The sequence below is a fragment of the Miniopterus natalensis genome, chromosome 3 (genome assembly GCF_054644295.1).
Source record: "Miniopterus natalensis isolate mMinNat1 chromosome 3, mMinNat1.hap1, whole genome shotgun sequence".
Taxonomy (NCBI): Eukaryota; Metazoa; Chordata; class Mammalia; order Chiroptera; family Miniopteridae; genus Miniopterus; species Miniopterus natalensis.
The window spans coordinates 47,510,855-47,534,949 of NC_142083.1; the positions used below are offsets into that span (position 1 = coordinate 47,510,855).

The 24,095-nt window shown below is 35.9% G+C and overlaps 1 protein-coding gene across 1 annotated transcript in view; it reads left to right on the forward strand.

The window, feature by feature from the left end:
* Positions 1–24,095, forward strand: part of ADGRV1 (adhesion G protein-coupled receptor V1) — a 404,143-nt gene that overhangs the window by 121,630 nt on the left and 258,418 nt on the right. The window contains exons 55-69 of the mRNA XM_016216159.2: positions 442–697; positions 2,116–2,318; positions 3,502–3,678; positions 4,047–4,229; positions 6,404–6,583; positions 10,042–10,206; positions 13,095–13,209; positions 14,877–14,997; positions 15,928–16,066; positions 16,242–16,427; positions 16,696–16,928; positions 19,006–19,154; positions 19,850–20,051; positions 21,194–21,413; positions 22,957–23,196. Of these exons, the coding sequence (XP_016071645.2) occupies positions 442–697; positions 2,116–2,318; positions 3,502–3,678; positions 4,047–4,229; positions 6,404–6,583; positions 10,042–10,206; positions 13,095–13,209; positions 14,877–14,997; positions 15,928–16,066; positions 16,242–16,427; positions 16,696–16,928; positions 19,006–19,154; positions 19,850–20,051; positions 21,194–21,413; positions 22,957–23,196 (2,769 nt within the window). The remainder of the gene's footprint in view (positions 1–441; positions 698–2,115; positions 2,319–3,501; positions 3,679–4,046; positions 4,230–6,403; positions 6,584–10,041; positions 10,207–13,094; positions 13,210–14,876; positions 14,998–15,927; positions 16,067–16,241; positions 16,428–16,695; positions 16,929–19,005; positions 19,155–19,849; positions 20,052–21,193; positions 21,414–22,956; positions 23,197–24,095) is intronic.

Sequence of the window (24,095 nt, forward strand, 5' to 3'; positions counted from 1 at the left end):
ACCTCTATTTCGATTGATTCATTGTTAAATGATACATCTAATCAGAGTTTACCCAAGGGAAATTGCAATCCCAGCAAAAATTTTGTACAGAAAAATGTTTAAACTATATGCCACATTCTTAATGTTTATACATTTTTATATATGATATCTAGGACTTAGATTCCCAGACACTGCATATCTATATTTTAATAGAATGTAGGTTTCAGGATATGACAATTTGGCTACAGTTTTATTAGCTTAAGTTTTAGTAATGATTTACATTTTTTTCCCTTCACAATCTTTCTCTTTTAACACAGAAGATGTTTGATTTGTAGATATGTTGTTTAACTGTCTCTTGTTATTTAAGTTGTGAACAATATAAAAAAAACCTAACCTTCTGATATTCTTACTGCACAGTGATAACAGAAAAATAAGTAAAATCTTCTTTCTTTAAAATTTTAGATTTCATTTTCTGAAGGCCAGGCACTGTCTACAATCACTTTGACTGTTCTTGCTGATGACATACCAGAATTATCAGAGATTGTGATTGTAACACTCATCCGTGTTAGCACAGAAGGGGTTGAGGACCCATCCAAAGGTGCTGCTATTGATCAGAGGAGAAGCAAGTCTGTGATAACCACTCTGCCCAGTGACTCGCCCTATGGTTTAGTGGGCTGGCATGCTGAGTCTCTCTTTGTTAGAGTAGCAGAGCCTAAAGGTAAATCTTGTTAAATATTTTTCAGGCTCTTGTAAGCTTTATTGGATAATCTAACTCTAATATTTACTAGAGATGTATATTTCTCTTTTTATGTGATATTTTTTAATTTGACAGGTCATAATCCTTTTTAATTTTTGTTTGTATTTATTGAATTTTATGATCATGTTAACATTCAGTAATAATGATATAGAAGATACTTTTACTTTTTTGAGACATTACCATTATAATAGAGCTATTAATATTTTAGTAATTCATTACAGTAAAGGGGATCGGTTTTTATTTTACCCTCTCTTTTTCATCCTTTATTTATTTGTTCTCTTTCCTCACTCAGATTTCCTCTCTCTAGATTTTCTGTAGTTACAGGGAACAAGGTGCAACACAGAAATGCATTTGATACTCCAGGTGTTAATTGTTAAACCCAAAGCAATAATTAGAATAATATTTTCTCTGAAGTATAAGTGATCAGTCCCCATTTCCTTTGAGCTTAGTGCTGAAATCTTTGCCTAAATAACTATTCATATCAGTGGACAAATGGGTTTTTATAGATAAAGGTCATTTGACTTATTTAAATAAAAGGTTCTATAGACTATATAACATGTATGTATTTAGAATATGCTTTGTAAAGTTTCTAAAATTTTCTGATAGGAACATGGACATTTCTCAAGGCCCTATTGTTTAAATAGTTGATACAAAAAAATGTCATGTAATTATGCACCTGGGCCTTTATATTTCTGTGTATATAGGATCAGAAGCAATAGAATTAAAATAAAATCATCTGTTCGTTTATTTATTTAACAAGTATTTTTGAAGCACCTAGTAAGTACCAGAAATTGTGCTGTGTGTTCTGGAAACAAAGACCCAGTATTTGGTTAGTAGAAATACATAGACCAGTAAGGAAGATTCACAACATTTTTTTCTTCATTTATATGGTATTTCAAAATTTCAAAATCTAAGAATGAAAAAAAAAGTAGGTGCTCTGGATTACTTTGAGACTTGTGATAGGCATCTCACTCTAAGAACAAAGTTGTTTTAATGACTAGTTATTAAATGATGACTTTGGTGTTAAAATTTTCATTTTTGAAGAATCTTCATAGCATTTGTAATTAGTACCTCGGATCAACCTGCATGTATGCACTTTCCTAAGATTTTCAGCAATTTCTGTTAAGGTGCATAACGTGGGCAATATGGGACAGTATGTTAGAAAAGCAGAAGTGAGGGTTTAGAAGTAGGATAGAGTGCTAGCAGTGTATTGGGAGTCTCAGCACAACTTTGGGGACAAGGTGAGCAAAGCGTGTTTGTTTGTTCTCTTTTATTAACTGTCTAAAAGGGATAGTGCAGAACATTCTACCCTAAGTGCCTGGAATAGCATTGACAGTAGATGGAAAATCTTATTTACTTGAGGCATATCTATCTCACAGAGAACATCACCACTCTTCAGTTACAAATTGTTCGAGATAAAGGACTACGTGGAGACGTTGCCATTCATTTGATAGCTAAACCCAATTTCCTACTGCCCATTAATAATCAAGCTACAGAGAATGAAGATTATGTGCTACAGGAAACAATGATAATAATGAAAGAAAACATAAAAGAAACTTATGTCAAAGTTACCATTTTGCCGGTGAGTCTAGGCTGCAATTAATATGATTATATGTCTGATTGGATCCACTATTTTGTTGGTTGGTTCATTATAAATGAATGAATAAAATGCCCAAATCAATCTGGTTATTTTTATTATTGGTTTGATAGGGCAATATTTTTATTTAATGATACAATTACTTGAATCAAGATTAGTCTTCAAATGGTTTAGATCTGGTTTTAAGCGCCCTCTCTGTCTCTTTCTTATGTGTATATATCTGTAATGCTTAAGAAACTGAAAATGGACCTAGCCTGTTTGGCTCAGTGGTTAGAGTGTTGGCCCAAGTATTGAAGGGTCCTCCCAGGTCGCGGCGCTTGTAGGAGGCAAGCAATCGATGTGTCTCTGTCACATCGATATTTCTCTTTCTCTTTCCCTTCCGCTCTCTCTGAAAAGCAATGGAAAAAATATCCTCAGGTTAGGATTAAAAAAAAACACAAAAAACTGAAAGTGATTAGTAGTGCTATCAATAATATTATATAATTAAATATTGTATTTATATGTTATAACACTATATTTAATATTAACTATATCATATACTGTTTAAAAATATAATATATAATAATATTAGTGTTATTAATAATGATATTAATGGTATTAGGTAATAGTGGCTTCTGGAGAAGACCTTACGGGAAAGATGTGAAGGGTGGGCCAGAGCAAAAGTTTCCTTTCCTTTTCATTATATATTCTTTTTATCTTTAAATTTTTTTATTACTTATTCAAAAATAAGATAACAGTCTTCAAAACAGTTCATTAAAATGTAGGATTCTGTCTAGTTTTACAAGTCTAGGGCATTCACTTTTAAGATGTATGTAGCATTTATCAGTTGCTCCTAAATTTGGGGGGGTGGTATTATACATGTAAAACATATTCAATACAATATGGTCAAAATTACAGGATAGAAATCTGAAAATTATTTTACTTGTTGATAAGTATGAGGCTTCTATTAAAACATCACTGAAAAGCTTGAATATTTCCTAAAATTCTGATGTTGTCAATGGGAATATGTTAAAATATAGAAAGAAATCTCTTTTGCATGTGTGATTGAGCTACCCATTCCTGAGTGTCATGTTTCATACGAAAAAATATCAGCTATCCAAAGCACATTCAATATATTTAAAAAAATAAAGCACCATCTCTATCCCCCCACCTCCCTGCTCACCTCCAGGATGATGCTCCTGAGTTGGAGGAAGGATTTATTGTCAACATCACTGAGGTGTACCTGGTGAACTCTGACTTCTCTGCAGGACAGCCACGTGTTCGGAGGCCTGGGATGGAAATAGTTGAGATAATGATAGAAGAAAATGATGATCCCAGAGGAATTTTTAAGTTTCGTGTTACCAGAGTGAGATGAAGTTTCCTGTATTTATAGTAATATAGTAGCTTATACCTGTCAATTTGGCCTGTGCCATATATTTTCTGTAAAACAAGTCGCTTTGCTTGAAGATATTTGTAAATATCTATGTTCCATTTTATCTTATAGACTAATTCTTAGTTCTGTTTGAGCTAGACCAAAGGATTAAGTAAATCTATTCATATTACACTTAAGGGTAAGAGTTCTGAAGAGCTATTATGCGTACTTAAATACAACTATAGATTTCTACTTTGAAGGGTGAGATATAGGAACTGTAAGTACAAATAATACATTTAGAAAGTGATGCCTTATGAGAATTACTTTTGTCTTGCATTTTAACCTACATTCTTTACTTAAAGGATGCTGTTGGAGTTATTACTGCCTATGAGGTCCCTCCACCCCTGAATGTTCTTCGAGTTCCTGTAGTCCGGCTGGCTGGAAGCTTTGGGGCAGTAGATGTTCATTGGAAAGCAACACTGGACAGTGCTGGCCTGGAAGACTTTAAGCCATCTCATGGGATTCTTGAATTTGCAGATAGACAAGTATGCTAGTTATGAACATATGAGCATTTTTTTTGGTTGTACTTTAAACATTTTATAGACATCCATTAAATGATTGTGCAATAGTGATTGCTAAATGAATTATACTCTAAATTTCTGTTAAGCCAAATAGAAATATTGTTAGTTAATGTATAATTAATTAATGGACATAGAAAGAGAAATAGTCAAGAATTTCACCCTTTTCTCCCCATGATTCTATCTTAAATAGAAGTTGTAAAGGAGGGTAATAATTGGCTTAGAGGTTTCTAAGGACATGTAAAAAACTGCCTGATGTACTAGACTATTCCTATGAATTTTAGGTTCTTTTATTTGTTATTTAATGCTTGTAAATACAGATATCTGTTTAAGTTTTGCACTAAAAATGTGCACATTTATTACTTAATATTCCAAACTATTTTTTTACAAATATAAAAAAACTAAACTGACAGAAAAGGAACAAAATATTTAAAACTAGAAAAAATTGAAAGACAATATTCTAGATTTGTGCCATCCAAACTTAACAATTACAAAATATTCCACAAGGATTATAAACTTTGGAAACTGAGCATTTTGTATTATGTAAGAATAAGATCTCATAAATTGTTTAATTGATAAATGAAAAAGCATGTGAACAACCAAAATAAAACAGTATCTATCTACATGAAGTCTGAGTTTGTCTAGACAAATTTGCATAGTGTGCATCAATTTATTAGTTGTCCATAGGGGGCAGTAAATGCAGCTAAAAATTAAGCATACAGATCTAGATTTTCTTACACACCAAGGCCTATTACTGTTAATATTTGAAATCATGAATTTTCAACAGATTTAGAAATTAAAACATTTTCTAAAAGGAGGGGAAATGCATATTTTTACATTAAAAGCAGGAACAAATAAATTGATTTCTCATTGAACTTTAGTTATATTATTAGCACTTTATTCTGTGCATTAGGTCAAAGTTCCATTATTTAGCAGCATTCTTAAGGTAATCATTATTATTAAATTTAACAGCCTATAGGGGAAGGTATTCTGTAATCTACAGTACAGATTTGAGGTGCAGACATTTTAATAAGCTTCCATTTTAGCATTTGATTTTGTTCAGGTTTCTGCTTCTCCAAGTGTGATGATCAGATTTCTTACTTTTATCTGTTATTAAATTAAAGGTTTTAGGTGGATTTAAGTAGGAAATTTAATTTTCTAGTAGATGTCTATGTCAGAGTACTGACATTTCCCCTTTGGGAAACAGAAAAATGCTTTAAATATGGAGATGGAGCTGGGATATATATTTTTAAATATAGTTTTTCTCTCACTCAAGGATATGCTTTTTCCCCATTGATTTTAGAGAGGGGAAAAGAGAGAGATAGACGGGGCGGGGGGGGGGGGGGGGGAGGAAGAGGTAAGCATCGTATGTGAGGTGAGAGAGAAACATTGACCAGTTGCCTCCCATATTGGGGTTGAACATGCAACCCTGGTGTGAGCCCTGACCTGAAGTCAAACCTGCCACCTTTTGGTGTACACCATGATGCTCCAACCAAGTCACACAGGCAGGGCTCTGGGATATTTTTTATCACCAATAGTGTAATTACCAACTGGGCTAAGTTTTACTTATTTATAAGTTATAAAAACTTTTAAAATAGACCCTGACAAATAGACAGAGTCCTGATCATCAATATCTAAGAACAACAAATTTGGGTTTTCTTCCTGATTTTCTTTTTTTCCTACATTATAAGAACAGTATTTGGAACCAATGAGATTTACTTTAATTGCAGAACACAATGATAATGTCTATGGTACCACTTTATATTATGTAATGTTAGTACTTATATGTTAAAATTTATGTTGTGCAATGGTTTTTAGAGCCTACATGGTATTTTAAATATTTTTTTCAAGAATAAGGCTTCAATTTTTTTTGGTCTATAAGCACTATCTTTTATTACATATATAATTCCCTATATCTTGAAACAATAGACTGTAATTTTCTGACTTTGAAATACAATAAATGTATGTGACTTTTGAACATAATGGGCAAAAAAAATCTGCATCCTTTTTACAATTTTTAAAAATTTCAACTAAAAAATAAACTATGTTTAAAACTTGCTCTTACATTATATACTCCCTCCCTCTCTCCCTCTTTCCTTCTTTCTTTCTCTCTCTTTTCCTTCTTTCCCTCTCTTTTGTAGGTTACTGCCATGATAGAAATCACCATAATTGATGACACTGAATTCGAACTCGCGGAGACTTTCAGTATTTCCTTAACCAGGGTGAATGGAGGTGGCAGACTTGGTGATGATATTGTGGTAACTGTTGTAATTCCACAAAATGATTCTCCATTTGGAGTGTTTGGATTTGAAGAAAAGACTGTAAGTTAAATATATGGGTGGTGGTGGTGGGTTCCCTTAGGCTAATTTTTCATGTAATTTTTAGTAGAAAAGTATTTTCATTTAAAAAACAAACAAACACAAAAAACCTCTTCATAACGCTTGACTTGTGATTCTCTTTCCAAGGGTCTTTTGAGTTGGCTATTGAATTAGGAGCCAATCATCCATTCTATGCAGTTTGATAGTAATGAGAACTCTTACATCAGGCAACTGCTAAGGGGAACAGATTCTTACCTCTTGGGTGTAATAGACCAAGATGTACTACTTCTCTGCCTGCTGTGTTACTAGACCACCATCGGGATCACAGGCCAGATTCTGTCATGGACCTGGTCTTACACCCCAGGATGGATTTAGCTGGGGAAGTGTTTATATTCCCCTGCCTTCTGGTATTCTTTCTTGATTTACATTGAACAAAACACCACAGTCACCACAGCTCTCACGTGTTTCTCTATATTTCTCCTTCCCTCTTCCTTCTCATTGGCTGTCTACTTCTTAGACCTGGATAAGGGAGAGCCCAATTATTATCAGTTCAACCACTGAGAAATAAAAAGCTTAACCAATCATTTGTGCAGCCAGGTTTAGTGACGAGTACTAAATTATCCCTACATCTTACATATAAAATAAAGTACTATAAACTGTATCATAATTATTATTAAATGATGATTATGACACAATCATATGACTTTACCTTTCAAAGAAAATTCTAAGATGAATAATCATAAAATATTTAGATAATTCCAGGATACACAATAACTTTTTTGGTTCCATATGTCACTGTTCCCTTTATTTAATCACTTATCAGTAGTCAGTAATTCACCATCGATCTTTTTCAATAACAAATAGCTCCAATGCGCATTGCCATTACTTTTCTGTGGATACAGTGTTAGACCTACAGCCTGCCTATCAGTGCTGGATGTCCCAGATGCTCCAAATTTTAAATATTCCCTAATAATTGTCTAACGATTTGATCACTGACATTTCAACTTCATAAGCAAATGGAAACTATAAGAGAGATAGAACATACTTCCACTGCTGTAGCCTAATGAGACGCTTTCTGGGAAAGGAATAAGCAGAATTAAGTGTGTGTAAGGAGTTGTAGATTCACAAGAGATTAGCTGTGAATGTCCCCAGGCAACATAAAAAGTCTGGGAAAATTCAACAATGTATAAAGAAGAGAGTAAAAATATCCATAATATTACTACCCCAAGATAGACATCACTAATATTTTGTTGTACTTTCATCTGGGTTTTCTAACTATGCATATGTTCAAAGAAATATTTTAATACATGTGAATATGTAAGTTAATTTTATTTTAAAATATATCTTTATTGATTTCAGAGAGAGGAAAGGAGAGGGAGAGAGAGAGACAGAAATATCAATGATGAGAGAGTCATTGATCGGCTGCCTCCTGCACGCCCCTGACTGGGGATGGAGCCCTCAACCCTGGCATGTGCCCTGACTGGGAATCGAACTCCGATCATCTGGATCCCAGGTTAATGCTCAAACACAGAGCCACGCCTGGCAGGGCTGTAATTTAATTTTTATAAAATATCTCTGTTAGCTTCTGAAGTTAAATAAAAGGTTCAGGGTTTATTAATCAAACCTCCAATTGGTGAAACCTTATAAAATGTTTTTGCTTTTAACTTTGTCACACTTTTTAGATACTGGACAGCTTATTTATAAAGTTTCATTGTTGGGGGAAATGAAGTGTTATGTTACTATTCACAAATACGTTTTTTTTTCATTTTATCTTAACTAGTTTAGTACATAAACTTTAGTGAATTTTATGGGTCTGGGATTTCATAGCCTATAGCTTCAAATTTCCCATTTGTCTTACTGTCTGAAAGTAAGACTTAGGCCACTGAAACCCTACTGTGTTATCCCTCATAACCCTCGCGAGGAGTAAATGAAATGAAGCTCTTATAACTGGGCTTTACACTCAGTAGGTGTCAATTGCTGTTTTTATTATTGATGGTATTAGTATCAGCCTTTTATGGCTACTTTCTTTGTATCTTATCTTTCTTCCAAAGGCTTTTGATAACGTGGAGTTTATCTTTTAGCTTGTATCTAAGATATACAATATTGGGCACACAGTGAACATTCTGTTCGCCTTATTTGATAATACAGATTAGATTCAGCACTGAGAAACACTGAGAAAAGATTGTTAATATAAATCTATCAAAATTCATAAGCTGCTCACGAGGACAGTGTGCCATGTATACTAAAGTATTGAGAATAACAGAGGCTGGAGAAAATCTTACAGTGTTATTATCTATGAAAACAAAAAGGACTTGTATGTGCAGTTTGTTTATAATGGATTTTTTCGTTCTCACTTTGTTTCTTATTTAGTATATCCGGCCTCTGAGGAGTGGTATGAATAGCACTGGCTGTGGAGTCAAACATCTCAACTAGATTCCAGGCTCCTCTTTTCCAATTATATGTACATAGAACTGGCCCTCACATTTTTGTGAGGCTTCAACAGGTTTAAGTATGTGCAAGAACTGACACAATAGAAACTCAATAAATATCAGTTGGCTCCAAATCTCTACTCTTGGCGCCAATGCAAAATCTCATGGAAAAACCAAAACAGGATTAAATTATGCATTAGTTAAGTGCTGCTTAAGTGGAAACATTGTGTTATGTTTTGTTATTTACATAACGGGTGGATATTACAGGCTCAATTTGGAATTTGCTTCACAGAGTCAATATATATAATTCAGTTGAACCAGGTCTCATAATAAAGATATTGTGTAGAAAATAAGTAGTATATAGGTAAGTTAACATACTGAATTTCCTCCTCTCTTTATGTCATAATAATTAAGTCTCTCTTACTAAAGTTGGCAAACTGCAGATAATTCAGAGGCCAGTTTAAGCCCATATTACTTGGGGTGCCTGATGGTCCTAAAAAGAACCCCAAAATCTTACTTCCTTAACAAAATATTTCTCTTTTTGTTATTTAATTTCTTTTTCATGCAAGTGTCCTACGTCAGTGTTCCTAGTTGGGATCTTATAGACACCTCTTCTTCAACTGGCATCTCAGGCACCAGGCTCTTTCCATCTGTGGCTCCGTCGTTGTCCATGTCCAGGGAGTTCCTTCTCATCACCTGGCACGTGGGGAGAGGGGGGTGTGGAGGACTGTGTGAGAAGTTGACAGCTAGACTGTTAGGAATGTATGCTACTTCTACCTATATTTTTATGGGCAGAATTCAGTCACATTCTCCACCTTATTACAAGAGTGGCTAGGAAATACCAAGTAGCTGAGTGCCTAGGACAAAAAGGAAATGGGGTTTGGTGAAATATCTTTTCTGTCGCATGACTATAGCATGCCATAGATACAATTCTAAATACAAAAATGACAGTCACTGTAAATAGAAATAAGGTTCTGGTGTTGTTGTTTTTCTACTTCTTTTTTTTAACCTTATTGGATTTTTTTCTTTCAGGTAATGGTTGATGAGTCCCTTTTGTCTGATGACCCTGATTCATATGTGACATTGACAGTTGTCCGGTCCCCAGGAGGAAAAGGAGCCGTCCGACTTCAGTGGACTGTAGATGAGATGGCTAAAGATGACCTCAGCCCTTTGACCGGAACACTTCATTTTGATGAGGTAGAATCAGCATCAGGACTCCTGTCATTGTTCTCAACTTGTCTTTGCTAGATTTTCTTTTTCATAGTCTTATGAATTCTTATGATAATATTCACTATGTCTGGGCTTTCTTTGAAATTATATGCATTGTGGGGAAAATTCACACACACACATACATACACATGTACACACACAAACCTAGATGCCTGAAATCAAATTTGGTTCAAACACTGCCTCTATCCCACCATCAAAACTACTTTTCTCTCAACATTTTCTCTCCTGATTGAGGGCAAAACCAGTCAACCAGACAGGTCATCTGGGTGTCAGCTCCATCTCCACCCATTCTGTGGCTCTCGAATATATTTGATCACTAAGTCTTGTCAATTTTCTCTTTTAAATACCCTTTCTCACTGCTTCTCCTTCTCTGTCATGTCTATGACAACACATGCCTCCGTCATCTTTCATGGTATAGTCTTTTACCTTATAATCTTATTCCAAGTCTTTTATTTTTCTGTCCATTATTTGTGCCACTGACAGGGTTATCATTCTATAAGATATATCACGTTATGTCATCCCCTGCATAAAACCATCCAGTGGCTTTCTGTTACCCACAGAAATACCAGCTCTGTGACACAGGACACAAAGCCTTGATCGATAGGGGAATCCTGGCTGTACCTTCCACCTTGCTTTTACAGCCACGTGTGCGGACATCTTTCCTAAATTAATAAAGGTGGTATAAGAAGGAAATTAGTTAAAAACCAGAAAAAAATACTGAAAATTATAAGACACTTCTTTATGCACATCTAAGCAAATATATGTAAAAACCTATATGAAATTGATATATTTCACATATATCGATTATGATATATATGGTAGATATGTAGTAGATATAGAAAGTCTAAACACATGAATTTTCACAAATGAAATAGGAATAAAAGTTAAATAAGGGGGATAGATGCTCCCCAGGTCATTGTCCGAAGGAATCCAACCAAGTATTTAAAGATCAGGTAATCCCAGTACTACATGGCTTATGTCTACTTTTTGGGGTGTCTATTGACCTTTGTTCGGAGCTTTCCACATGAAACAACACAGAGACAAATCCTTTTTTTGTTTCAGTTTTCCAATAGCTGATTAAGGAGTTAATGGAGAGCCCTCTGGCAATTCCTTTGTCACCTAACCTGCTACCACCGCAGTTCCTGAGGCGTTGGTCACTCTAATGGCATGAATGATCTCAAGCCAGAGGTTGAAGATAATTCATCCTCTCACTGCTCAGACTCTGATAAATGGTGACTCAGGAAACATCTAGGCTGCAGGTCCTAGCCATGGTCTGGAAACTTCTCATCTGGAGTGAGAAGAATTTAGAGATTTTTTTCAGGTTTCTGCAAAGATTTTCCTGAGTAATAATGAGCAGTAATTTTCACTTACCAGATTCTTGTTGTTAGATCCACTTTCTGGATGCCTAGAAAGGTTTTCTGGTTTTGAGCAAGATATCCATATCAAAACAGCACATAGGCCGGCCGGCCAGCGTGGCTCAATGGTTGGGTGTCGACCCAGGAACCAGGAGGTCACGGTTCGATTCCCAGCCAGGGCACAGGCCTGGGTGTTGGGCTTGATCTCCAGTAGGGGGCGTGCAGGAGGCAGCCAATTAATGACACTCATCATTGATGTTTCTTTCTCTCTCCCTTTCCCTTCCTCTCTCTGAAATCAATACAAAAATTTATTTTAAAAAAATAGCACATAGTCTGATCTTTGTCCCTAAGGAATAAGACTACTGTTTTCCAGAGTACTGTGTCAGGAGAGATGGGCTTGTAGAACATTGTGGATTTGACTCTCTCCATCTAGTTCTTTGATCACCAAGTGGTGCATTTCATACACAGCTGCATAACAGCTTCACTGTTCTTGTACATGCAGCTCTGACATACAGGTCTCCATTCTAAGGAATGATTTTGTAGCTACAATCAGAGCCTCCAATTCACAATATGCAGTAAATAAAAGGCAAGGGAGTGACTCATTGCATTCTATAAGTTATAGATTTTCCATGAATACATTTGAATAAGACCTGAGGCAGGAAGTATACGTTTTCCTAGAAACTCTTAGAAAGTTGTTTAAAAAGTACAGATACTATAAAATAGAAATAAGGAACTATGGAGAACAGCTTGAGTAAAAAATATTAAAAATCTCAGAGAAAAAATGCAATTATAGAACTAAGATGTAAGAAGGAATAAACAGAGGAATTCAAACTGCAGATTAACCAGTGCTGCATAGGACGTTGGAGATGTTTTATCAGCATGCACAGGAAAAGGTAGAAAAAGTGAAGATAAAAATGACACCTGTAATGGTTATGTCTCAAAGTATTAATCTAGTTGTCCTCTACGATATTTGCTTTCCTTTGTTCCTTCTCTTCCAGCCTACACTGAAAATTTAGCAGATGTTCCAAAAAATTACTGAGATAAGTGTAAGACAGGAGAGGGAAGGAATGATAGTGAACGCTCTGAGAGCAACAGCTGTGGAAGGAATGGGAAGGAAGCAGGGATGGGTAGTGGGCAGAGTCAAAATGGGTGGTAGAAAGATAACTTTTGTAAGTGGTAAACCTATGACTTTTGTCTTTTCACATCATACTGTGAACATTTAGCTCTCTTTAAGAGACTAGACTCTCAATGATTGAAAATTTTTAGTAAATTTAGAAGTTATGTTAATTTCCCCCCCTTTTTGCTGTTAAGGAACCTGAATAGCATTTATGTTCAGAGTTAATTTTTATAGAGTAATTCTCTTTAGAAGCATCCCATAATTCTAGGGGACAAAAAGGACATACTTAAACGTTGGATGTAAACATTATCCTTCTAATGGGAACATTCAAAATGTGACTTTAGTCAACCTGGAGAATTTGTTATTCCTGTCCTTTGCTGTAGACCGAGTCCCAGAAGACCATTGTGTTGCACACACTTCAAGACACTGTGTTGGAGGACAGGCGTTTCACCATTCAGCTGATATCAATTGATGAGGCAGAAATATCTCCAGTGAAAGGTAAGAGAAATTCACATCGTTTTTGGAAATTAAACAGTAGATTCTCAGAAAATGTAACCAAATAATCAATAGCACTAAAATAGGTAACATTAGGTTTTATAATTCATAAAATGTTTATTAAAACATAAAGATGCCATTTCTCCACCCATGTATTACAGCTAAAGAATTTTTAAAACTAAAATTATAATACTCAGTAAGATTTCATACAACTTATGTCAAAGATTTCATACAACTTAACTGTGATTTTTTAAAAATAAAGGTGTTTTATTTTAGCAGTGTTTAGGAAATAAAATATGGAAACCTCCTAAATGATCCATTTAACCAGGTAGGAGACTAGTTAAATATAACTGAATACTATGCAACTATTTAAAAGAATATGGCATAAAATACCTTTAATTACATTAAAAATTAAAAACTTTTAATTACTATATGTTATTTAATAACAAGTGTCTTCATAGCAACATGTTCAATGCAATCCCATTTTTCTCATGTGTGTGTCATAAATATACCTGGAATGATTTACTTGAAATGTTAATAGTGACTTTTGATTACCTATGTTTTCTACACACATTTACACTGATCACATATTACTTTTATAATAAAACATTATTTTAAAACAGCATATTATGTCTATTCTAGCTTATCTATACCTATTTTCAACAGAAAGCAATTACGTAGATATTTTGACATTTCAGAAACAGGCATCATATTTCTTATTTTCTTATGGCCCCTTCAAGTTTATTTCTTAGCCATGGAAAGAAAGCATTAATGGTCCTAATGATTTCATTGTGGTACAAACAGTAATAACCGTAAAAAATGGCCCAGCAACTTTGATATGAAAGCTTAGTTACATGTCCTTGTTTGCCATGAAGAACTCCATCCTGGGCAAGGGTCTGTGGCCAAAAAAGCAGAATTCATGGTCAAGGAAACTCAAAATTACAGAGTATCACCATATGTGCCTAGGGTAGCTATATTACCAGTGGACCAGTGTAAATCATTTATTAATACAAAAACTTCATAGTATATTTCTAACTGTGACATATTTGCAAACAACAAACCACTCTTGATTCATTAACCCACAGCCAAAGAAAGTGAGAGTAAAGTAATCTAGTCCTTTGTTTCATGAAACCCTGTGTGCTTCTAGAAACAATTTTCTTCAACTTACTGCTAAATTATAATGTGAATATCAAATTACTGAATATGTTTTTTATTTCTCTTTTAGTAGAACTATTTGACACATTTTTATAAATGTTTATAAGCAAATAATAGTCAGAAAATAAAAAGTAACTGTAAGAATTCTCCCTTTTGCCACTTAGCTAATAGACATAGCCAGATAACACTGAGCTGCAAAATGGTTACTATAGAAGTAAATGAATGCAAATTGTAGAAAGCTACTGGCTTATCATGGGAGTGATTGTGAAATTATTGCCCACTTTCATTAAAATGTGATCTTGGACAAGTTATTTGCTCAGTCTCTTTAGTGCCTCAGTGTGCTTAAATGTCTTCGTTGGTAAAATGAGGATAATATTAGTACCTAACTTACATGATTACCATGGTGATTAACTCATAAGAGTAATAGATGTAAAACGCTTAGAACAATGTAGGCATATACTGAGTGCATACATGTGTTTGCTACGTAAGCTGTATATATACCATCTTCAATTTAGGCAGTGCGTCAATAATCATTCGGGGAGAAAAGGGAGCTTCAGAAGTTGGGATAGCGCCGTCCTCCAGGCACGTCCTCATTGGGGAACCCTCAGCAAAATATAATGGTACCGCTGTCATCAGGTAAAGGTGTCATGAGTTTTCTTTGCCTTGGATGGGGTTTTGAAGTTTTGTGTAAATAATTAGTATTTTTATGCCTTAAATGCATTGTCCTCGACACATATATATTCTTCAAGCATTGTTATTTTATATGTTGGTAACATTCTGTGGAGAGTAGAGCATATTTTTGGTGAAAATTGAAGATATATTCTGACCTCTGTTGAAGTTAGATCTTGAGGAGGTTTCTGACTGTTTCTTGGGTGAGTTGCACAACGCATTCTGAAGAAAGGCATTGAGTTGACCTCAGATGTATGCTTTTGGCCCCATCCATCACTGGCCGTGTAAAATAAGAGCATTACTTCATCTCTGTAAGCTTGTGTGTCTTAACTGCAAAGCCATTCCTTAGAAAATCATCTGAATCAAGCATTTTATGATTCTAAGTGTTCTAAAATTAGGGCCTGTTATATAACTATGGAATCATCATAGGTGCCTTTGTTTATTACAAATCTTTTCATGAGAAGTGGGATAGCATCTAACAGTGAAGTAGCTGAATTTGAATTAAAACTTGGCCTTTTTGGTAGTTCTTCCATTAGCATTGCATGTGTGAAGTGTTTCCTGTTCTTTAGAGAACTTTGTTAGGCTGTTGACATTTTGTACCTTGTGTATTACTAAGTGAACAATTATAAATAACTTTAAATTTTATTTAAACCTTCCACTTTTAGTGTTCAACTTTTGCCAGTATTCTTGTCAAGCAGATTGACATGAGTTCAGTACCTTGAGTGTTACTATTTTGGAAACATAAGACTGTCTTTTGGTTTATAGTTGATAGATAAGATTATTTAAATGCACAGTATTTCTGAAATAAATGAAAATTGTTTATTTTTGAAAGACAGGGCAAATATTTAAGAAAAGTCCCCTTAATAAAAATATATTGAATATATGTGTGTATTGTAGCCTCGTTCGTGGCCCAGCCATCTGGGGGGAGGTCACGGTGTATTGGAGGATATTCCCCCCATCCATCGGGGAATTTGCTGAAACATCAGGAAAACTGACAATGAGAGAAGGACAGTCTGCGGCAATTGTTGTGATCCAGGTATTACTGTTACTGGTTTCTGTTATGCCCTGTGCTGTGTGTGTGTGTGTGGTGGGTGGGTAGGGTGCTGGGAAATGGTTAATACCCCAGATTTGTTATTGTTGCTTATGTGATAGATATTTTTATTCAAATGTCATAGTTTCTGCTGCTAATGGCCCTTTTTGTCCTTCCGCAGGCTTTGAATGATGACATTCCTGAGGAAAAGTGTTTCTATGAGTTTCAGCTCACTGGCGTCAGTGAAGGGGGGTTCCTGAGTGAAGCCAGCAGCACCGCCAATATCACAGTGGTGGCCAGTGACCTTCCCTACGGCCGGTTTGCCTTTTCACATGAGCAACTTCAAGTGGCAGAGGAAGCACAGAGGGTAGAGTGTAAAATGCTTAAAATCTGAAATATCACTTTCGTTTTTTATATTGTAGTGATCTTTAAAACCTGTTTCCTTGTTCTTACTCCCAAGTTTTAACAAACTGATTAATTTCTTCCTAATGTTATTATAACATATAGTTTATATACTTTCATAAATTTGTATCAAATTTCAACATCATCCTGGTAAATAGAATGAGAGATGTTAAAAAATAAGTATAATCTGATGGATTAATGATCCGAGTCAAATAAGCCTGTTCTCGCTGCAGGTGAACGTCACAGTCACGCGCTCGGGCGGGTCGCTGGGCCCCGTGAGGCTCTGGTACGAGGCCCTGAGCGGGACGGCGGAGGCGGGCTCCGATTTCACCGCTGCGCCAGGGCAGCTCCTCTTTGAGGCTCGGGAGGTGGCCAAGAGCCTGCAGGTTGAGATACATGATGACAGCCTTCCCGAAGGCCCTGAGGAATTTTCTCTAGTAATTACAAAAGTGGAACTCCTCGGAAGGTAAAGTAAAAGAGAAAAGTAGGAAAAGGAAACAAAATAGGAAGAAAGAAAACGTAAGTGCTAGGTCACATAGGGATTAACACAGAACTGTGACATACTCTTTTCCTTCTCTTGCATGGATTTTTGTGACATTACAACAGTGTGTGGTAGGAAATTAGGACAAAGGCTCTTAACTATGCATTGTCCTAAAATAGATACACCCCCCCTCCCCCGGAAAACTGAAAGTATGTATTTATGTTGTGTGCAGTCACTCGGGCAGCCAGAGAACTGAACATGGTATGGGCGGGAGTCATTTGGTGAGGAAACAGAGTCACTGTCCTCCAGGTCGGAGGCCAGATGGCCTTGAGGAATTTGCTTCCCCCCCATGTCTGTCTCTACCTGGGAATGGGCTGAAGTGAGAGATTATTTTTGAATCAGTGAAGGCTGTTCTGTCTTCTCCATGGATGAATGAGGTAGATGCTTGCCCAACAGCAGTTTAAAGGGGGTAAAAAAATTTGAGTCCAAGAGGTCGGTCGTGAGTGTGCACCGTGCTTCCAGGGAAGGTCAACAATGAACCATATGGAGGCGCTGTCATTCCCTGACTGAGTGGGAGCGACTCGATCGGCAAGGGTGGCAAGCACCCTGAGCATGCTGGCAGCCCACAGGTGTGAGCAGCCCAGGGAGCACCTCCGCGCTGACAGCTCTCCCCAAACCTTCAACCAGAATGCTCGCATTCATGAAAGCCCTAGAGGACATTTTCTTGGCCATGAAAATGGTTTTGCATTTGTTATATAAATGCCATGCTTTCCAAGCTTTTTTTAAACTGAAATATTTCACTAAGTGACTTGGGTGGAGTGTATGTCATTCCACTCGGAAAAAAATATTGTGGGCTTGCATATACTTCAGATCTTAAATTTTCCAGAGATGATTCCATGTCTGGTGATGGGAATGAATTTGTACTCTAATGAAAGGTGTTAAAATTTGAGCTGATCACTGACTATTTATATAGGTGAAATTTGGTAAAAGTAGCTCATTAAGTGAGATTGTATCAGTGTGATTGACTGAGTAGGACTTAAAACGTTTGCCCTTTCTCTACTACCCTTTAAAAAAAGCAATTTCTACTTGTTTAATTCTGAGAAACAAGTTTTTTCTAACAGGTAAATTTCTAGTCTTCCTTTGATCTGAAAAGAAAAGTATTATAAACCTAGGAAAGTATTGGTAGAAAATGTACTGCTTATCTGCAATGCATCTCAGACAACTGATAACATTTAATACTTTAATTCCCTTTTTTCTAATTTTGCCTTATGTATAATCTTATTAACCAGCCTTCAACTTTTGGAAACTAGGTGGGGTAAAAATACCAGGTAAATAGAGATTGGAAATTGAAGGCAGGACTACAATGGTTTAGTGCCATTTTTAGCTTTAGGGATTAAAGTGATATAAAACTCCAGAAGTCAAAACTTTTCTTTACTGGGAATAATATCAATACGTAAAAAAAGAAAACCTCTTTTGCATAAATGTCATTAGACAAATAGACTACCTTCTATATTAAAGAACAGAGGCATTGGTTGTAATTGTTTTCTACAGATATTAAAATATTTTCTTGAATCTTGAAGGTTTAGCTTGAAATTTTTTTGGTGCATTAACACTCATTATTCCTTTGAAGTAACTGTCTCAGCCTAACCCTGAAAATGTCCAGCCCAGCTGGTTTCTGTCTTTGCATGCGCTGCAGTTTAATGTACATTCCCATTTTCGTCCATTACTCTAGTGTGTGTTCAGCAGTACATTCCTAGCCCCAGAGTTTCATTTTACGACAACTTCTTCCTAATTTCCTTATATTTTTGTTATCTCCCATTGCCTCAGTTTAATAACTTTATATTAGCTTTGGTTTCATGCAGGCAGTGATAATTGCGAGCAACACAGAAATCTGTTTTAAACAGCATTTCAGGGTGGGAAAAAAAAGAGTATTTTAGTGCTGGGAATTTAAAAAAGTATTAAAATGCTTAATAGGACTAAGTTATAGGAGCTAAGAGGACCATTCAATTCGTGGTAGGAAGTGATGTACTCATTTTATTTTATTTTTTTATGATTTTGCAAGAGGGTATGATTTTACCATCCAAGAAAATGGACTTCAAGTAGATCAGCCTCCTGAAATAGGGAACATCTCCATTGTCCAGATCGTAATCATGAAAAACGATAATGCAGAGGGCATCATTGAATTTGACCCAAGGTATACCGCCTTTGAAGGTAGGTTCAGTAACCTTATTTATAAATTTGCCACCACTTTCGGAATTACAGAGTACCTGAGCTCGACATTATCAGTTTGAATTCTCATACCTAAATTTTCTGTTTGGTGTGTATGTGTGTGTTTGTGTGTGTACACCTTTATATGTATATGCCTTTATATACTCATACATCTATTTTAAAATTATATTTTGAGTTACCTTTGGGCAATCTTGAACTTTACTTATGTGTGCCAAAGCTGAATGGTTAGGAACAAAGCAATTTAGAAAAATTATGTTTAACCTTAGAACTATTGAAATATTCATATTTAAAACACTTTTATGAATATATTTTTAACTTATGCAATGCTTAATTTTCTTTGTGATTAGAAATCAGTGAATATTCACTTTCTAGTAAAGCGTCGTTCATTCCTATGTGGCACATAGGGGAGGAATGCTTATGCTGATGATTATGTAGGTTATTTAAATTCTAACTTATACTGTTCACTAGAACTTTCAACTTGTGATAGACTATATTCCTCCTAAAAAATAAGTCATGAAATTTTCACCAATCATTTTTTTAAAGCAATAAGTGAGCTATGGAAACATTGAGTACTTTCACCCCACCATTATACTTAATTGTCATGCTTAATTTGATTGAATCTTATAAAAGTTAGTTGCTTAGTCTGACATACCAGTTAATTACAAATGCTGTTACAGTGGAGGAAGGTGTCGGGACGATCGTGATTCCAGTGGTGAGGCTGCATGGAGCCTACGGCCGTGTGACAGCTGAGTTCCTCTCTCAGAGCTCCTCTGCCGCTCCTGGTGGCATCAATTACATACTGCATGGTGACTCAGTCACATTTCAGCATGGGCAGAGCTTAAGTTTTATAAATGTCTCCATCATTGATGACCATGAAAGGTAACAATTTAGTGATAAGAGAAATACAGTATTCCCCCTTATCTGCAGGGGATAAGGCTAAGTTTCCCCTCATGTATACCTCCAGTATCCTAAAACTGCAGATAGTACTGAACCCTATATATACTCTGTTTTTTTTCTATACATACCTATGATAGAATTTAATTTATAAATTAGGCACAGTAAGAGATTAGCAACAATAATGATAAAATAGAACAATTGTAACAATATACTGTAATAATATATCTTAATCTTACTCTACTTACTGTTCTTGCGATGATGTGAGATGACACAGTGCCTATGTGATGAGATGAGGTGGAGTGAATATGTAGGCATTGTGACATAGCATAAACTACTATAAGGTTTACTTGAACAAAACACTGTGATATTGAGACAGTCAATCTGATAACACAGATGACTACTAATTGACTAAAGGTGGGTAGCTTATACATACACTAGACAAGGGGATGATTCATGTCCTGGTTGGGATGGAGCAGGTCAGTGGGAGATTTCATCACGCTATTTAGAATGACATAAAATTTAAAACTTATGAATTGTTTATTTCTGGAATTTTTCATTTAATATTTTTGAATCATGCTTCATTGCTGAACCAGAAAGAGCGAAACCACAAATATTGGGTGACTGCTATAATATGGGCATACATAAAACATGAATATTGTGTTCCAGTCCTTACCTATGTTTTGCACTGATAATAGCATTTTAGATTAGACACTTGGCCATTGAGAAACAAGTGATAAATTGGGGGTGGGGAGACGTGATGCTCTGGGGCAGAGAAAAGGGATTTGGAGACCATTGTGAATGTTTATTACTTTTTTTTGAATACATAAATAATAATTTTTATTATTTTAGATTTGAAAAGTCTAATCAGAATGTAGAAACATTCTGCAATTCACTTCTTTAATGCATTAAGCAATTATAAAGAGAAAAACGTCTAATAACAAGCCCAGGTTATGTAATATTGAAATTGATCGTTTATGCCTTTAGCTGAGCCCCTTCTTCTTCCCACTTGGTGTGTGACTACTGTGCCTTGCATATGTATGACCAATTAGGAAAATGACTAGTTATTTGGATTTTAGAAGCATTTTGATGTATTTAGACTCACAGAATTGCTCCTTGCTATGCAGTGAATTTGCGGAGCCCATTGAAATTCTGCTCGTTGGAGCTACTGGCGGAGCGGTGCTTGGGCGCCACCTAGTGAGCAGAATCATGATTGCCAAGAGTGACTCTCCCTTTGGCGTTGTGAGATTTCTCAATCAAAGCAGAATTTCTCTTCCTAATCCCAATTCCACAATGATTTTACCCTTGGTGCTGGAGCGGACTGGAGGACTCCTAGGAGAGATTCAGGTAGAGTTATCATTCTCATGGTTTTAAAAATAATTTAAAAAAAAAATATATATATATATATCTTTATTGATTTCAGAGAGAGGAAGGGAGAGAGAGAGAGAGAGACACACACGTCAATGATGAGAGTCGTCATTGATCGGCTGCCTTCTGCGTGTCCCGACTGCGGATCGAGCCTGCAACCAAAAATAATTTTTGATAGTTGAGTTTGGTGTTGGATTTTCTTATTCCTCAAATATATTCATTTATTTATTCACAATCAATACAATTTATTAATTACCTAAAGGTGTAACATAGCTTCTAAGTCCTGTGAAACACATAAAAATGTATGAGGCATAAGCTGTCTGTCCTCAGCATATGGCTGTCCTCAGGGAACTCGAGAGCAAGTGAGAAATTAAATGGCAGATTCTGGTAGCATGCATTAATTCAGCAAGTATTTGTTGAGGGCCTTCTGTGCGCCAGATCCTGTTGTGGGCACTGAAAACACTGGTGAACAAGACAGACCTTGTCTCTGTTCTCGTAAAGCTTTTAGAATGATAAATAAGTGAAAGGAAGATGATCTGGTAACACTAAGTGCTTTGCAGGAATGTGAAATCAGGAGACACTGTCGAGAGTGACCTGCTGTTACTCTAGATTGGATGGTGAGGATGATCTTTAAACTGAAGGCTGGGTGATGAGAAACGGGTGGTCGTGTCATGGTTTGAGGGATGCGTGGTTAGGGAAAGGGGAAGCCAGTGTAGGTCTGCAAGCCTGGCTGTTTGAGGTCCAGAGAGGTCCATGTTGTGGGGGCCGGAGGTGCTGGGGTCCCAGCACAGGATAGCTCAGCGGGCTCAGTAGGTGTTTGATCACAGAGGACCCCTTAAAACAGGTTAAGGATTTTTATGCCAAGTACAAATAGTTTGCCATTAGAAAGTTTTCACCAAGGCACTAATGTCGATGTCACTGGGTTGTCATTTTAAACAGCTGACTTAGGACAGTTGTGAGGAAGATAGACTGTAGAGACTTTAAAAAATGCCTTTATTATAATATAGAAACTTTGTTTCTTATAACAAGTTTTGAAAATTTGTTCATTTTATACTAGGGATTTATTTCAGTATATTTAGAAGAAGTTGCGCACCCAGCAGACTTTTCACATGGCTTCATTATTCAAATAGGTTTGGATTGACAGAACCTGTGCACACAGCAAGACAGTGTTGTACTTATATATTTAAAATTTTTTACATTTCTCTAATATACCTATTTTAAATATGTACTTCTATATTTTTGTTATCCTTTGGTGATGAGAAATGACCAGGTATTCATTCACATTTCCCTTTTCTTATTAGGCATTGTCATTCATGAAAACTATATTCTATAGTTATACAGTTTATATTTGTAAATATTGTTGTTTAAAAAATGGAGTTGATAACATAGGAATTTGCTGGAAAATTATTCTAGAATAATTTTCATATATATGTGTACTTTTTTCTAACACTACATATCCTGCAAAGTGATTCTTGGTTTAAAACTGATCATCTCTATTTAATAAACACAACACACTCTACAGGTGAACTGGGAGATAGTGGGACCCAATTCTCAGGAAGCCTTACCACCGCAGAACAGAGACATTGCAGACCCCGTGAGCGGCTCCTTGCATTTTGGAGAGGGACAAGGTGGAGTGAGAACCATAATCCTCACAGTCTATCCTCACGAAGAAATTGAAGTTGAAAAGACTTTTATTATTAAACTTAAACTTGTGAAAGGAGAAGCTAAGTTAGATTCCAGGGCTAAAGCTGTTACATTAACTGTAAGTATGACTTTATTTTCCCACAGAATTTTTAATGGAGTTATCAGAAAATGCATTTACATTTGTTGAAACTCTATAGGCTTATGATGAATTGAAAGTTATAAAACAAAATGAAGTCATAATAATTCTTATAGCTGTTATATTAGTTTCTTAAATAGCCTTATTATTGGTATCAGTTCTAAGAAGACTTTAATATAGCAAGAAATACTTATTTTACACTCTTTAAGAGAATTTGGTGTTTTGGGAATATTTGCTTTGCCACTTTTAGGAAGGAGGTTTTTGTGATCTCATCCTATACATTTGATATCTTTGCCATCAAAGTACATAAAAATTGTTAACTAGTTATGAGCCAGATTGTGTGAAGAAAGAATGATGCTTGTTCAACTAGCACAACGATGTATTGGATTAGATTAAAATTCATTGTATTTGGTATGATCCACCCAGTCCATTGGGGCAGAAAATGCTTGGACAAAGATTACTGAAAACAATGCAGAGAAGTGGACATCTTCTTTCAAGTTTGGAAAATACTCTTGACTTGGGTCTGTATCAGTCATATTTTTCCAGAGAAACAGAGAGGGAGGGAGGGAAGGAAAGGGAGAGGGAGAGAGAATGCTTGATTGATTGATTGTGAGAATCAACAAGCTCACCAAGCTCTGGGTTTTCTTACATAGAAATTTTGGGGGGTAAAGAGGTTCACAATCTTGACAGAGGCCGTATTTCACACACTACCATAAAGGATTACGAAACAGAGTATGGCAGAATCTGAACAAGCCAGCTCTTTTCCCAGTTTAAATTGGCAGAAAATTAAATGACAAGCAGGCAGTCAGCAGGCAGAAAACCCAGGCAAGAGTTGAAGTTATGGTCTTGAGATTGGATTTTGTGGGTCAGCCAGGAGGCTG